The sequence below is a fragment of the Bos indicus x Bos taurus genome, chromosome 4 (genome assembly GCF_003369695.1).
Source record: "Bos indicus x Bos taurus breed Angus x Brahman F1 hybrid chromosome 4, Bos_hybrid_MaternalHap_v2.0, whole genome shotgun sequence".
Classification (NCBI taxonomy): domain Eukaryota; kingdom Metazoa; phylum Chordata; class Mammalia; order Artiodactyla; family Bovidae; genus Bos; species Bos indicus x Bos taurus.
In genome coordinates, this window is record NC_040079.1 from 109115412 (window position 1) to 109132070 (window position 16659).

Below are 16659 nucleotides of genomic sequence, written 5' to 3' on the forward strand. Positions count from 1 at the left end.
TCTGTAAGCTAATGTGACAACACCATTTCCTAGATTTCCTCCTCCCCAGCCAGCTGCTCCTTCTCCGGCTTTTCTACTGGGCCCTCCTCCCTCACCCAATCTCTGAACGTCACAGGCCCAAGGCCCTCGTGTCGTCTTTCTCTCCACCCTTTTCCCCAATCTTCTTATCCAGCACCATGGCTTAAAATACAGTTAAATGCTGATGGCCCCAGCCTATAACTTCAGCACTGATCTTTTTATACTCAACTGCCTCAATAAGTCGGCTTGAATGTTGATATGTATCAAATAGAAATCATGATTTTCCACTGCAAACCAGGTTTCCTTGTAAAAGCAAGTAACACCACCATTCTCCTAGATGTTCATCATTCTCTTTTCCTCCCATACGTACATCAATCCATCAGAAGGAACAATTTGAAAATGGAACCCAACTTGGTTCACTTCCCACCTGTGGATTATATTACCTACAGATCTATGCTTCTTTAAGAGTGAAAAAGAAAAATTTGTTACAGATGCTGACAGAAACAGCATTTATACACATGAAAAGACTGATTGAACATATGTAAGGAAAATCAGCAAAGATGACTTTAAAAGCACCCTACATGCCACTGTAGAATAGAATTCACAGTCTGAGACAGAATGGTAAAAAGAGCTTTAAACGGGTAGAAAGTCCATTTAGAAGCAACTGTACTCCACAAACAGGTACCATCTCATCCACCTTTACTATTTATGTGACTGAATCTTCCAGTTTCTCTATGAGGAAAGGAATAAAAAAAAACTTTTGGCAAACATATTTGTTTTTATTTTAGTGACATCTTCTGATAGTAGGCTCTGGGAAAAATGGAATATGAATTTAAAAACGAAAAGAGATTCATATGAACAGTAATTAAGTTATAACATACCGTACAGAGATCCTTATATTGCAGCTTTTGGAATTTTGTATCTGTGTTTCCTGCACATAGTTCCACATAGCCAAGAACAACTTGAAACACGGTGTTATGAATGGCTTGGGTGAAGTGCATATGAAGTTGATCCATTGCTGTCTATGGAAATAAAGCACATAATCGCCTATTACTAAAATAAACTACTAAGATAAAAAAACAGATTTGAAAAACATAGGAAACAATCTTTCCCAAGTTTACCTGCAGCACAAATAACTATTATTCACAGAATTATAAATGTTGATTATTTGCAGCTAACCCTTCAAACAACCACAACATCATACCACTACAGATAAACCTGAATCATAAACAAGGCTCTGCTGTGTTTATGGTACCAGTTTATGTTTATGGTACCAGTCATATTTAAGACTGGTACCCAGTTTGCCAAACATGTCATGTCTAATCACACCTTTGAATTCCCTCTGCCATCCTTTCATTTTCAGGATTCTCAGTGGTCACCTTCTCAGAGAAGCCTTTCCTGACTATCCCATACAAACCAGTACTTTGCATCACTCTGTACCCCTACACAGATTTTCTTTCAATTTCTGTCTCCCGAACTAGAAGGTAAGATACACAAGGGCTTATATCCAGATGCCTGGAGCAATGCACACAGTTGGCAACAATAAATATTTAATAAGAGAAAGAATTCATCTAATGGGGGAAATTAGAAATTATAGGTGCTTCAAGACCTTTAAAAATACACATCCCTCAAAATTACCAAATGCCTTCCTTCTTGTATTTTCCCTAGGTATATCTTAAGATATCAAAACTAATTAAGTACAATAAATAACCACATTTCTTTATTCACATTACACAATGTAAACAGCCTGGTAAAGTCTTACATTTCCTTCTAATAAAAGAGACTTATATTTAAGGGAAAAAAAATTTACATCAATGTTTTGATGTTCTCAAGAAAAATGTATACTCCTATATGTAGAAGATGTAATTAACTTTCAAACTATGGCCTCCACTTCAGGCTTTTCAAGGAAGCCCCTGAGTAGTAAGAACAGGTAAAGACATGAATGGGAATGTGAGGACATTCTGGGGATAACAAAATCCTTTGAAAAAGCTGATAAAAGAAACAGACCCACTTTACAACAAATGTACACAATACACAAAAGTTTACAGACCACTGTGAGGGAATCATGCTGGCCCGTCTAGGAACCATGAGATTCCAACCTTCAAAGTTCTTATTCAGGACCAAGAACTGAGGTACAAGAGACTACATATCCTCACCCACTGAATTATAGTATACTTTTTAAAAAACCTACAGGAAATGATGAAAATATTAAACCTGAGACACACTTCATAGTTTAAAACAGACCTCAGTAATGTGTTAACCACACTACCCACACTCTGAGCTTATGTGATCCTGCTACCATTGCTAACACATCATAAAAATTTACTTTCTTCAATGAAACTGTTTAAGCTCACTACATTACTAATATTCAAACTTAAGCGATCAGGAAGAGCAACAGATTACTGATTAAGAAAAAAAAATCCTTTCAAAACTTACCTGTGTTTTTCCAAGAAGTCGATAAGCTTGTTGAACTTTGGTGTAGTGGTTAACGTCAAAATTCTTGCATATTTTGGACAGAGCAACATCCAACTGTTCCTATGTAAACAAAAGAGAAGGTGAGAGGTGGTTAAGGTATCATGTTTTCAAGGTAATAAGAAAATATTAGACTAATTCCTCACTTTTAATTAATATCTAAACACATTACGATCACACTGGATTTAAGAGTCAAAAACAAATTTAATGAAAAATATAAGTTGTCCTTTTGTTTGGCTGCACCAAACGCTGGCAGGCTCGCAGTTCCCCAAGCAGGGGTCACACCCAGGACATGGCAATGAAGCACCAGGTCTTAACCACCAGGGAATAAACTATAATTCTTATTACCAACTATACTCGTTTATTGAGATGTTATTAATATGTGAATTTAAAAAAAAATTTTCCAACTGTTTCAAGGGACACAAAATAATTATAATAGTCTCTAAAGGAATTCTAGTTTTTATTTTTACTGAGCTTTATGTTTCATCAAGCATCAGCTAAAATCGTGTAATTATATGAAATGAGTTTGTAGGACTACTGAAAAATAAAACCCTTCTTAATTGCTGAAAAGTAATTCTCAACAAAACTACACTGACTTAAAAGTATACACCTCTAGGTATTGCCTTTTTATATCTAAGTGTATCCACTTTGTTTATGGGATTCTCTCTCAATGATTTCATTTAAATTATAAGAATGAAGAAAACTGAGTTTTCAAAAGAAAGTCTTCATTAAAATATTCAGGTGATCAAAAAAAAGAAAAAAGAAATAAAAGAAAAAAAATCAGGTGATTATTTACTTAAGGGATTTTCAAAATAATTCTATTTATGCTTACCAAATAACTTATCATTCTTACTATGGAAACAATTGCATTTATGATCAAAAACTACTTTCACAATGGACATTTGAAAGTCTAGCCTCAACCTTTGTAAGAGCTCTCATCAGGCAAACAAAATAAAATCTCAGAAGAAACTAAATAATTCTTATTAAATGTATTTAAATGAACCCTCTGCTTTACAAAGATTGCTGAGGAAGACTTTATGCTCAGGAAGCTTTTCATGTCCAGTTTCTACACATTTGAGGAACTGTGTGAGATATTATTTTGAGGTTTAGGAATTTAGGAAGTTCCTAAATTTAGGAAGGTTATCATCAATCAATAATCATTCTTAAACTCAGTAAACTAAAAAGGAGAAATAGCTGATAATCAAAAATAATTAATACGTGGTAAATACTCTGCCTATAGTTTATGTGAGCACACACCTATAACTAAGAGTTTAGGAATTTTTGTAGATATGGTAATATTTTCAAATACTCTTTCCAGACCCTATAATTCCTAAATTATCTTTGAGAGGACAAGTAAATTAACATTAACTTGACCAAGTCTGTTAACATTAACAGACATTCCTAATGAAAACCACAAAGACTAGAGATCTAGAAACACTGGTAAGAATATGGAAGTCAAAACATAAGATACATCTATGCTATTCAGAAACCTCTAGAAAGAAAGTCGTTTAACTTAAGATATAATCCGTCTTACCTCAATTTGTTCTAAAGTATCTTGCAACTTTGAATTCAGTTCACTATTAAATAAAACAGAATTAGGTGTGTCAATCTTTAAAAGAGACAAACTAGATGAATAAACACTTAAAATTGACAAATCAATACTATGAGCAGTTAATTTGTGCTGATTCTACAGACAGTATGATAAGGCAAGAAAAATAAACAAAAGGAAAAAAATTAGAAAGGAAGAAATAAGAGTCATCACAGAAAATCCTGAAGAATTTATAGATAAAACTAAGAATTTAAGTGTCCCATGGATGGCGGAGCCTGTTGGGCTGCAGTCCATGGGGTCGCTGGGAGTTGGACACTGAGCGACTTCACTTTCACTTTCACTTTTCACTTTCATGCATTGGAGAAGGAAATGGCAACCCACTCCAGTGTTCTTGCCTGGAGAATCCCAGGGACGGAGGAGCCTGATGGGCTGCCGTCTATGGGGTCACACAGAGTTGGACACGACTGAAGCGTCTTAGCAGCAGCAGCAGCAGCAAGTTTTAAAGATAATATGTGTAATATAGATGAAAAGTAAAACAAAGATAAAACTAATCTCTATATATAGAAACAAGGAATTAGACAATGAAATTTTTAAAGATACGTTTCAAAAAACCAAATACCTGGGAATAAACCAAATAAAGAATATACAATACAAAACAGAGCCAAAATACAGAAGACCACTGTACAGAGGTATATACCATACAAACAGACTAAAATCTTTAATACAACTGATACCAATTCTCACAAAACTGATATAAAATAACTGATATCTTATTAATATTAAGCCAGTGCGCTTTTTAATGGAAGAATTGACAAACTGCTTCTAAAAATTATGTGGAAACTCAAAGGGCCAAGACTAGTTAAGCAAACCCCAAAGAATAATGCCGTAAGACACACTAAAAACAGGCTGACTTACTCTAAAGTCACAGCAGTAAGGCGGTGTGGCACTTATCATAAGAACACATTAACAGGTCAACAGAACAGAATAAAAACAAAGGGTAAAAGCCTTAAATACTTGACAAAGAAGATATTCAACTGGCCAATGAACATATAAATATGTACTCTTTCAGGCATTCAGGAAATGCAAATTAAAACTACAAAAAGACTATAACAAATGACTAGAATGGCTAAAAATATTTTTAAAAAATTAAAAACAATGGCAACAAATGTTGGGAAGAATGTAGAATAAAACCCTCAACTCAGTGCTGGAAAAGGGAAAAGTGATACCACCTCTCTGGAACCATTAATACTCCTGAAACTCAACATACACTTACTCCAGGTGTATCTATCAGAAGTGCATACACAATCCTCACAACATTATCTGTAACAGGCAAAAACTTGAAGCAGCTCAACTGTCTATGAAAAATTAAAGGGATATATTTATTTATATGATAAAATACTATAGCAGTGAAAATGTGTCACCTGAATCTCAAAAACATAATACAAAAGATGTCAGTTTAAAAAATACATACTGCATGATTCCATTTACATAAAGTTCAAAACAGGCAAAAATAACGTTAGTGACAGAAACCAGAACAGTGGTTACCCTGGCAATATAATGACTGGAATGAGGCATGAAGGAAGTTTCTAGGGTCCTAGAAATGTTCTAGTTCTGTTTTTATTTCTGGGAAGTAACTATACAATTATGTTCCCTTTGTAAAATGAATTGAGTTATACATTTAGGGTATGTGATTGAATCTGATTTTTTTCCCCTTTAATCCTCCAGCGTTAGTGTTAGTTGCTCAGTCATGCTCAACTCTTTGCAATCCTATGGGCTGTAGCCTGCCAGCCTCCTCCGTCCATGGGATTTTAAAGGCAAGATACTGAAGTGTGTTGCCACTCCCTTCTCCAAGCGATCTTCTGACCCCAGGGATTGAATGGGGTCTCCCACATTGCAAGTTGACTCTACCACCTGAGCCATCAGGGAACCCCTAATTCTCAAGAGGTCAGTTTAAAAACAACTGATATTATTTGAATTATAATACCTCATTACTAAAAAATATCTGCTGTTATCTAAAAAAGTAAATATAATTTTAGAGAAAATGTTTTGACAAAAGGGATTAAGGTAAAAGTAAAATAAAATAGTAAGAACAAGAGAAAGATGCAGTTTCACAGCAAAATTATACAAGGGTTTTTTTTGTTTGTTTTTTTCCTTAACAACTGTCATCTGATTATCAATGTGATTCTCAAAGTTCTAGCAGCCAAAACAAATAGGGAAGGCCACAGTACACAATTCGGTGTCCAGAATATCAAAACAAACCAGTAATTTAAGAGAAAGAGCAAAAACAAAGAGACAAAACTCACTTTCACTGGCATTAAATTCAGAAAGAAAATTTTGCCAGTCTTGATAAAGAGAACAGCAATACTTTATCTCCTATGGCACAACACCCTGGGCAACAGCCTTATAGAATACACAATATGATTCATGGCTTCCCTTAGAGAGCCTTTTAATGAAAATTGAGAAGATAACAACAAAGTGGTCTGATAGAAAGATACAGACATACACAAATGCAAAGCAATCTGTCAGGAAAGTGAAACCAACAATAACACAAGTACCCAGTTTTGAAGGTCTCACAGATAAACATTAAAACCCATGGAGGAATTAGGCCGTTTTCAACAAATACTGTGTACCATAAGCATGCTTTTAATTAAGGTTGAGAATGGAAGATTATGCTCTCAAGTAAAAACTGAAATGAACAAGCCTTCATCATTTGACAATCAACAGTGTAGCAATCTGGAGAAGTAAATGGCTACCCACTCCAGGATTCTTGCCTGGAGAACCCCATGGACAGAGGAGCCTGGAGGGCTACTGTCCATGGGGTTACAAAGAATCGGACTCAACTGAGCACCTCAACAAAAAAGACAACAGTCCTGTGCACCTGGCCATCTCCTGCTATCATCTGGCAGCTTCATATGGATGCTACCCTGCCTGGTCCCTAAAGACAGCTGAGTTTGCAGTTCCTAAGTGAAGCAGAAATAAAAATCGTATTAATCCACTGCTTTAACACTTTTGGTGATTCCCCGTGAAACAAAAGATAAAGCCCTAAATTAGCATGGCACTTAAGACTCTTCATAATTGACAAAAAATTAACTTCCCATTCACTTTTCAGTGCCTCTACAGTTGACTCTTGAACAACAGGCATTTGAATTGCACTGGTCGACTTATAAGTGGATGTTTTTCAATAGTAAATCCTACAGTACTTCCTGATCCTCAGTTGGTTGAATCCATAGATGCGGATTCACCTATTCAGAGGTCCAAGTAGGTAAGTTATATGTAGATTTTCGAATGAGCCAAGGGTGAGCACCACTAACCCCTAGGTTGTTCAAGGGCAACTATATTTTAGTCAGATGGACGAGGTGCAATTCCCCAAACAAACCCCAGGCTTTTCCATTCTCTATTCTTGCATATAATGTTCACAATAGCTAGAAAGTACATTCCTTTTTTCTCACTCCCAAATGTCTTTTTTTCTGGGAAGTCTCTCTCTTCTCACTGTTTCCTTAAGTTACACAATGCTGTGTTTACAGCACCCTGAATTAGAGTAAAGAAGTATCTGTGACTATTTATCAGAGCAGACTGTGACTTATTCCCCAGGGATTCCCCAGGACTAACTAAATTCACTGCCTGACTCAGAGCAGGAAATAAACATCTGCTGAGTCAAATTTGCAATGCAAACAAAAAACAGCAAACTTTAACCATCATTCCTTTAGCCGCCATATCTACTTCAATTTTAAAAAAAGAAAGGAGAACATTTTACAAGAATAAGAGTCAGACTGGACTCTGGTCTACAGGGGTCTTAGTAAAGGGGAAAAAAAAAAAAAAAAGAGCGAGAGAGAGAAGCAGAGAAGTTGGTTCTACTCCTCTATCACACAATGCTCAGAAGTTCACTAAGGCTGAAGACACAGACATGGAGAGGCAAAAACACCTAGAATAATAAGTATCAGAATTCGTAAACATATTCTTTCAGGGAATATTGAGTTTGGAGAAAAAAGGAATATATCTAAACTAATTCAGAGGTGATAGTAACAACTTATTCAGCTTCTCAACTGAAAAAAATGGGCTTTAGAGTTTATTCACAATATTATCATAAATCTAGGTGCTTTTATTCCTTCTATTACTCGTGGTTAAAATGATTTTGTAGCCTATATATTAAGAGTTAACAATGCAAGCATGGCAATGTATATGGTATGCAGAAATTTTAAAATAAATCTATAAATCAACCATCTTGGTTTTATTAAAAATGCTTTCAAGAGGGAAGGGATGTATGTATAGGTATGGCTGATTCCTGTTGCTGTATGGCAGAAACCAACACAACATCGTACAGCAATTATCTACCAATTAAAAATAAATTTTAAAAAATGCTTTCAAAATCTACAACTGTAGTTTGATAACAGTTGGCTACTAATTAAAGATATACACATAAAAATATGATTAAGGAGTGGGCATATTAAATGTGGTCTTTAAAGAAATCCTCAGCCATCATTTAGAAATATGAATTTCAGTTATTTGGGTCAGTTAATCAGAGTATTTAAAAAGGAGCTAGTCATGAACATTTGGATAAATAAAAGCTATATTATGGTCAAAAAAATTACTAGTTGTAAGATGAAAGACTAAAAGCTATTAAAAGCTATTTGCAAGTGAGTGGAATGACTCAAACAATTTGCAGGGCATTTTTATAATCACTACAGAAAATATTAAAAATAACTTTCATAAATAATTAACTTTCCTTTTAAGTAGCTGCTCTGGGACACAAACTCACAAAATGTGTCCTGCTGCTGCTGCTGCTAAGTCGCTTCCGACTCTGTGTGACGCCATAGACGGCAGCCCACCAGGCTCCCCCGTCCCTGGGATTCTCCAGGCAAGAACACTGGAGTGGGTTGCCATTTCCTTCTCCAGTGCAGGAAAGAAAACTGCAATTTGACTGTACTGAAAGACAAGATGGTATGGAGGTATCACCCTCTTAATGATCTTTCCCTGGTTTGTTATTAAGCCAGGTGATTTAAGACAAGTCTCTTAATAACTCTGGGCACCAGTTTCCTATACAAAAGTGGGCTGGATCCAAAGGGCTGCTTCAAGCTCTAAAGTTTCTAGGTTTTATTATATGCTGAACACCAGCTAACCAATTAGCACATCTTTGTATATGATTCAGCAGAACGCTAAAACCTCTGGAACACACGTAAGTAAAATTTATCCTTCCAAATTTATACTGTGTGCCCACGGCCCCCAGAAACTCCAGTCTGTTTAGATCAGAGGTATTATATAATTCCAAGGATTTCGATCTACTCACTGCTGCCGAGTTTTATTAACAGACCTCAGAGAAAACATGATTTTCAAACACACTGAAGCTAAACAAACAACCTTGAGGTACCATCAAGTGTCACAGGATCCTTCAAACCACAGAAAAACTGTAAAAGAACTCCATTATCACTTTGAATCAACCGAGATCTCTGACCACACACTGTTCAGAAATCCCAGACCTAACTCACAACACAACCATTCACCACATAGAAAGTTCAGAATTCATTAAAAGGACACTAAAAATGTTCAAAATATTTCCAAGCTCTATGAATTATAATTCCAGAGCAGAAGCCAGGCTCAGGAGTCAAATCTAGCCAAGAGGCTGTGTTTCTAAATAAAGTTTTATTGAAACACAGCCACATGCATTTGTTTACATATTGTCTAATGCCACTCTTGGTCTTCAAGGGCAGAGCTGAATAACTGCAACCAAGACCTTATGGTCTGCAAAATTTAAAATATTTATTATCTGGCCCTTTAAACACAAAGGCCCTCTGGCAGCCCTGTGCTACAGTTCGGCAGAAAACCTTTTAGTTGGTCAACTGATCAAAGTTAAAACAGAAATATTTATGTGCACTGAATATTTTAAGGCTTCGCTGGTGGCTCAGATAGTAAAGAGTGTGCCTGTAGTGTGGGAGGACCCAGGTTCCATCCCTGGGTCAGGAAGATCCCCTGGAGAAGGGAATGGCTACCCACTCCAGTATTCTTGCCTGGAGAATCCCACAGACAAGAGGAGCCTGGTGGGCTACAGTCCATGGGGTCACAAAGAGTCAGACACAACAGAAGTGACTTGGCATGGGCACGTAATATTTTAACCAAAATTGTATAGTGTACTTCACTCATCCATTTCTGACTTAGAGCCAAGGTCTTTTCATTTGACTGGAGTTTTAACTTCTTAAGTCTCATATGAACCACATCACAAATAAATTGACTGTCATTTCAAGTTTCAGATTCTCAAAATGGAAGCAGGAACCTAAAAACAAATGCAAAACAACCTGAATGTCAAATCACAGTTATCTTATATCCCCCAGTTTTTTATGAGTTGTCTTGCCTACAAAAGATTCAAAAGGAAATTTATTTTTAACAGTAAGTTCTATTTTTCCAATGCATCCAACTTACTTTCAAAAAGTTGTTTCACCTCATTAGTTTATTTACTCAAGCAACATAAAGACAGGAACAAACACAACTGGCAGAAACAGGTTTAGGAAAAACACAGTTAACTCTAGTCAGGATATACTTCAGAGATTGGAGCAAAATAATATAAATTGGCCTACTGGCCATGAGCTTCCACTGCACATAACAGCTATTACATTGGTAGACGGCCTACCATAGTTGTGGTCAAGAACAACAAGATGTGTATCCCAGCAGATATAAACTTAAATCTTGCCTTTGCCACTCATTTTACAGAGCATCAATGTCCTCATCTACAAAAGAGAAAACAGCACCACCTGAGGAATATTTTGTTAATGCTAAATAGGAAAAAATAAGGAACATTATCTTTAAATAAAAGATGTTTAAATATCTTTAAAAGATAAAAAATAAGTACAGTGCTTGATATATATTAAAGTCCAAAATTTTTCAAAAATTGTATCATCATCATCACTATTATCATGATTCAGTTTTTAAAACTGAAGAATAAAGCTTTAGTGAGAAAGCCTTATTAAAATCTGATTTAGAATTACTGTATTGTCAGTGCTGCCTTGGATAATGGTGCCAAGCTCCTACTCCCACTCCTATAAATGTCAGTATTTCCCATTCCCATGGGGGTATGGGAAGTGAGCCATTCACAGCTTGAGCATCTCTGATGGCTTTTGTTTATGTATGCTGTGGACTTAACTGGCATATCACCCCACAGTCCTGCCTGTTAACTGCCTGTTTTACCAACTCCTACAGAACAAATACATTTCACAACCTCTTGGTATAACAAGTAAACACAGCATCTCATGTAGTTAAGCACTAAATAATACTTCATTCTTGTCTCATCATCTTAGAGTAAAGAATCTAAGACAGGACTTTTCTAGACTGGTGAAATTTTAGATCAAGTGAAAAAAAGAAAAATCCTTAAAATTTCTAAAAGACAGACACCATTTCTTTGGTAAAATGAGAAGGAGAGTAGTATCTGACTCTGTCCTTCGAAACAGGAAGCTTGAATAGACAACTAAGCAATGCCTTTTTTAAGGAAAAAAAATAACTTTTCTTTCAATCATTTTGTCGTTCAGTTGCTAAGCTGTGTCCACCTCTTTGCGACTGCATGGACTGCAGCACACCAGCCTTCCGTGTCCATCACCAACTCCTGGAGTTTACTCAGGCTCATGTCCATCGAGTCGGTGATACCATACAACCATCTCATCCTCTGACGTCCCCTTCTCCTCCTGTATGCATGGGCTAAATTAAGGTCATTTCAAAATCTGAAAATTTACCCCCTAAGTATCCTGTATTAAAAAAATTTTCCAAGAGGTAACTAACAACACACAACAAAGAAATGCACAAAAATGGAGTATTACAAAGATGACAGAAGCCGAGCAGGACCTACAAAAGTGAAAAATGTTCAACAGAAAAACACTATGGATTTGGATTTTCATTTAGAGACAAAGGATTACTTTTTCTTTTTCATACATCCAATCACTTAGTTCTGCAGATAATAATATTTAAATATCCATAATATAGTAAACATGACTTCTATTAATTTTTTAGAAGTAATCTATTAGAAAAAACAGAGATTTAATTATAGTTGTGAAAAGAATATAAATGTTATAAACTTGACCAAGTAAAAATAACAGTTTCACTAACAAAACCTAGAAGATGGAGAAGTGAAAAGAAGTGAAAGGAAGTACACCACGTGCCTATCTCTTATTGCTTTTTATTACGGGGAGTAAACAGTTATCGAGAACTATCTACATCAATAAATCAGGAAAAGGTTATTATTATAATGTAATCTTTTAAATTACAATGAAATCTGGTAGGATGAAAATTAAGCTGTAAAAATAGTTTACTCTGCTGCTGCTGCTAAGTCGCTTCAGTCGTGTCCGACTCTGTGCGACCCCATAGACGGCAGCCCACCAGGCTCCCCCGTCCCTGGGATTCTCCAGGCAAGAACACTGGAGTGGGTTGCCATTTCCTTCTCCAATGCATGAAAGTGAAGAGTGAAAGTGAAGTCGCTCAGTCGTGTCCAACTCTTAGCGACCCCATGGACTGCAGCCTACCAGGCTCCTCCGTCCATGGGATTTTCCAGGCAAGAGTACTGGAGTGGGGTGCCATTGCCTTCTCCGATAGTTTACTCTAGGGAGTAGCAAAGAGAAGGATGGGTGGGCAGAATGAAAAACTTTCACCTTTTAAGACCATTTTGTTCAAGTGTCATGTTTTATGTAGATTTCACTTTACATTAACTTTAAATGGCACTGCCTGGAGGAGGAAGGCACAGGAAAACAAGGTAAAAGATAAGAAAGGAGGTGGTGTCAGAATAGCATGGTGTCAATAACTCAGCCCAAGCAAATCAAGCAACAGGGACTCCAGACCTGCATGTGAGTCTAGCTGAGCAGGCCTGGTGATCCTGTAGACACACTCACTGTTCATCACTGCAGGTGAGGCTCCTGGGTTCCCCTCGCCTGAGTGTAAAGAAAGAGAGAGCAGACACTGCTTGCTAAGACGGAGAAGATCAGCGCCCAGTACTGCTGCCGTCTGTTGTTTAGTCACGACGTCATGTCTGACTCCACGTGACCCCATGGACTACAGCCCGCCAGGCTCCTCTCTCCATGGGATTTCTCAGGCATGACAGTGGAGTGGGTTGCCAACATTTCCTTCTCGGGGGATCCTCCGGATCCAAGGAATCAAACCCAAGCCTCCTGCTTGGCAGGTGGATTCTTTACCACTGAGCCACCTGGGGAGCCCAAGTACTGCTGTACTTGTACTAAAGGCTATACTCATTATTCGATGACTTAAGGGTCTACAACCTACAATTTTCTTTCAACTGCCAAGATCATCATCTGAGGGGGGAAAAAAGGGTATTTTAAGATGATCAGAAATGAAATACTGCTGTCTACGTTAAAGTGCAGTAGCCAAAACCAGTTTAGGTGGTGCGTGAACTTTTTGGTGCATAATCTAGCGTGTGCTAAGATTCATTCAGGTAGTTTCTTTCAAAGGAAATTTTAAAAAGCAATGAAGAAGTTTTGACTTTTAATAACTTTTCATGAAATTAATTTAGATAAATGTCAAGTGATAAAGAAATTAATGCTTTATTTAGGCATACTTTAAGATAAACACTCTGATTCTTATTCCTGATAAATCCCAACCATATAACTCTGTCACATCAAGCAAGATACCAAATTACTTGGTACTTCATGTATTAAACTACACCGTCATAGAACCCGAATTTATCAGGCATACAGTCAGTGCCTTTTTGTGCAGAAGCAAAGTTGTGAATTCTCTTTTTTTCCACTTTCAGAATCATAAGAGCTCACCCTCACTTGTTCCATGTAATCTACTCCTAAGGCCACAGAGTCTCTGTCTTCTATCAAACACTTTATTTCCAATAAAGGAACGATGTGACTAGGAAAGAAGAGAGGAACATATAATCCACTAAGGAAAAATTAAGAAGTGTATGAATCTGCCTGAAACATAAAAACAAAAACACCAATTATCATCCGATAATGCCGAAACACTTAGAATCATGGAATGGTTCTCTTAAAGGACACTGCTAAGAAAAATATTTCTTGATTTTCTAATCATCAATAGGAATACAAAATAAATTTAAATGTTAAAGAAAATGAGTGTGAATTCAGTTGGAAATTAATTACTATTCTATGGTTACCAGAGTGTCAAATGATTTTTCACTTTTGAATCACTCAGATCTAAGCAAAAGATTAAATCTTGCCTTTGGCTAAATTCACAGCTCCAGAAAAAATGGAAGGAACATTTAAAGTGCTTGTGAATTACGTCTGAACCAATGAGAGAGCTCAAGAACAGGTTCAATATTGACTGCATTCATAAGGCCAGCAGAAAAAGAGGAAAAGGAAGAAAATGCATAGAATAAGAAAGGTACATTAATTAATAAACACAAAATTAAAAGGAAATTATTAATATAATAAAATTCCTTTTATTTTTGTGGACTCAGTCTATCCTATATATCAATTAACTCTATAGCTATATCCTAAATTGTATGATCTATAAGAGGTGAACAAGCTTAGGTTCTCCCAACTAGGAGCAAATGGGTGACCTAAGAGGTGAAGCTTCGAGAAGGGGACTGGGTTAGGCAGGACAAGGAAACACTGCTGTGTGTGGAAGAGAAGAATCGTCGTTGGAGGGCCTGTCATCACCACCAAGCAATTCATTGTCACTAAATTGCCAAGTTGAAAACACAATTCTAACAAATTTCCAGGAAACCTAAGGTAAAAATCCCACTACAATGAATTCCTTACGACATTTCAATGAGTCTATGCATCCATTTTTATCTATTTCCAGAATATGTCGACCTTTTCTTATTACTGCACGCATGACTCATACATGTAAACACAGCATGCCTCTTACATTCTGTACATCTAAAATAAAACAATGACCAACTTAAATCATCATTACAGATTTTTCAATTTCAAAACTTTTCACCAGGTGAGGTAACTGTACTCACACCTCCTCCACACATCACTATATACCTAAAAGTGAAAAAGTGCTTAGAGGCTGCTTCATGCCAACCTGAAAAAAAACCCAAGTAAGGGTTTCTTTCAAAAACATTTTTTATAGCTAACTCTCATCAAGATATTTACTTTAACAAAGCTAAACACTGCAACTGATGGAAAAAATAAAGTATCAACATGTCATCTCAGTCTCTTGCCACCAGATTTCCACATTCATCCTTTCCTATTATAAAAGAACAGTGGACCTTTTCAAAGTCAATCTCTCCTATAATCCCTACAAAGCCTTATTAGGAGGATGTTCTCTCTTCTTTTCAATCTCTCACTCTTTCCCACTGATTTTCAAACACTCAAGTTTCTCCCTCTCAATTCCACATCTTTCTTCTTTATAAAATTTCCTCATCCTGTACTGACTCAGACGGTAAAGCGTCTGCCTACAATGTGGGAGACCCAGGTTTGATCCCTGGGTTGTGAAGATCCCCTGGAGAAGGAAATGCCAACCCACTCCAGTTCTATTGCCTGGAATATCCGATGGACGGAGGATCCTGGTAGGCTACAGTCCATGGGGTCACAGAGTCGGACACGACTGAGTGACTTTACTTTCACTTTCATACTTACACTTCAACCAAATCTGTCCCCAACAAGGTCAACTTTGATTTCTTTGTTGCTATAAATACAATAGATAATTTCAGTCCTCATTTTGCCTGACATCTCTGCAACAAAGAACTTCATCACAATACCCATAATCTCATATCCACCACCCCGCATCCTCTCACTTAGCTAAACCGTCCTGCATCTCCTTCAGATCCTCCTTAGTCTTGACTCCTAAGGAGAATCAGATCCCAATGCTTCTACCACATGCTCAACTTCCTTCTCTCTAAAGCCCCATCTTACTTGTGCCTACCTCAATCCAAGTCCATCTTGAAGACCAAGGATTATACTGATTATATTTTATGTGATTCATCACTATACAACCAATTCCAAAACAAAGCACCTGGCATATAATAAGCACTCAACAGATATATAGCTGCCTGAATTCTTTTAAACCAACCTGAAATAAACTTAGAATGACAAATTCTAACAGACATATCATCACGAAATGAAGCAAATGGTTGTTATGCTTCTTCGGGAGCCAGAAGGCCCTGCTAGAAATAGTTCAAGTATATTCACATACTAGAGCTAATACTCTATTCATCCAACCTAATAAATATAAATGACATAATCAAGTTTTTAATAGTAACAGTTAATCACTGTCAAAATGGACAAAATCCAAATATCACTGGTACCACTCAACTACGTGTTTCCTAATCAAATAAAAAGTATGTTGCTTCGAAATGCATAATCCTAGAGAAACAAAAGCCATAAAAAATACCATCTCTAGGGGGAAATACCCAGTTATTCCATACCCAGTAGAGACCTACGTGCAAGTATATTAAAAAAAAATTAATTCAAAGCTGTGCTAATGTTTCACTCTCTCACAATCCTTTCATCTTTTCAGATACAAGGTATCAACACCTAGGACATCAGGGCATCCTGCTCACTGACAGCTGGAATCTCCATACATGAGAGACTAACAGGCTACATTCTAAGGTTAGTATGAAGTTAATTTGAAACTGGGTTTGCCTGGAAACCTCACTATTTTCCTTAGACTGTATGTTTATTTTCAATGGTTTCAGAGGAATGACAGAAATGACACATGAGGAT

General features: G+C 36.7%; 1 protein-coding gene across 2 annotated transcripts in view; it reads right to left on the bottom strand.

The window, feature by feature from the left end:
• VPS50 (VPS50, EARP/GARPII complex subunit) overlaps positions 1–16659 on the bottom strand; it is a 132073-nt gene that overhangs the window by 84753 nt on the left and 30661 nt on the right. For both annotated transcript variants that reach the window (XM_027540160.1, XM_027540161.1), the window contains 3 exons: positions 4025–4067; positions 2455–2553; positions 900–1040 (listed from right to left, as the gene is read on the bottom strand). In XM_027540160.1, coding sequence (XP_027395961.1) covers positions 900–1040; positions 2455–2553; positions 4025–4067 — 283 coding nt within the window. The remainder of the gene's footprint in view (positions 1–899; positions 1041–2454; positions 2554–4024; positions 4068–16659) is intronic.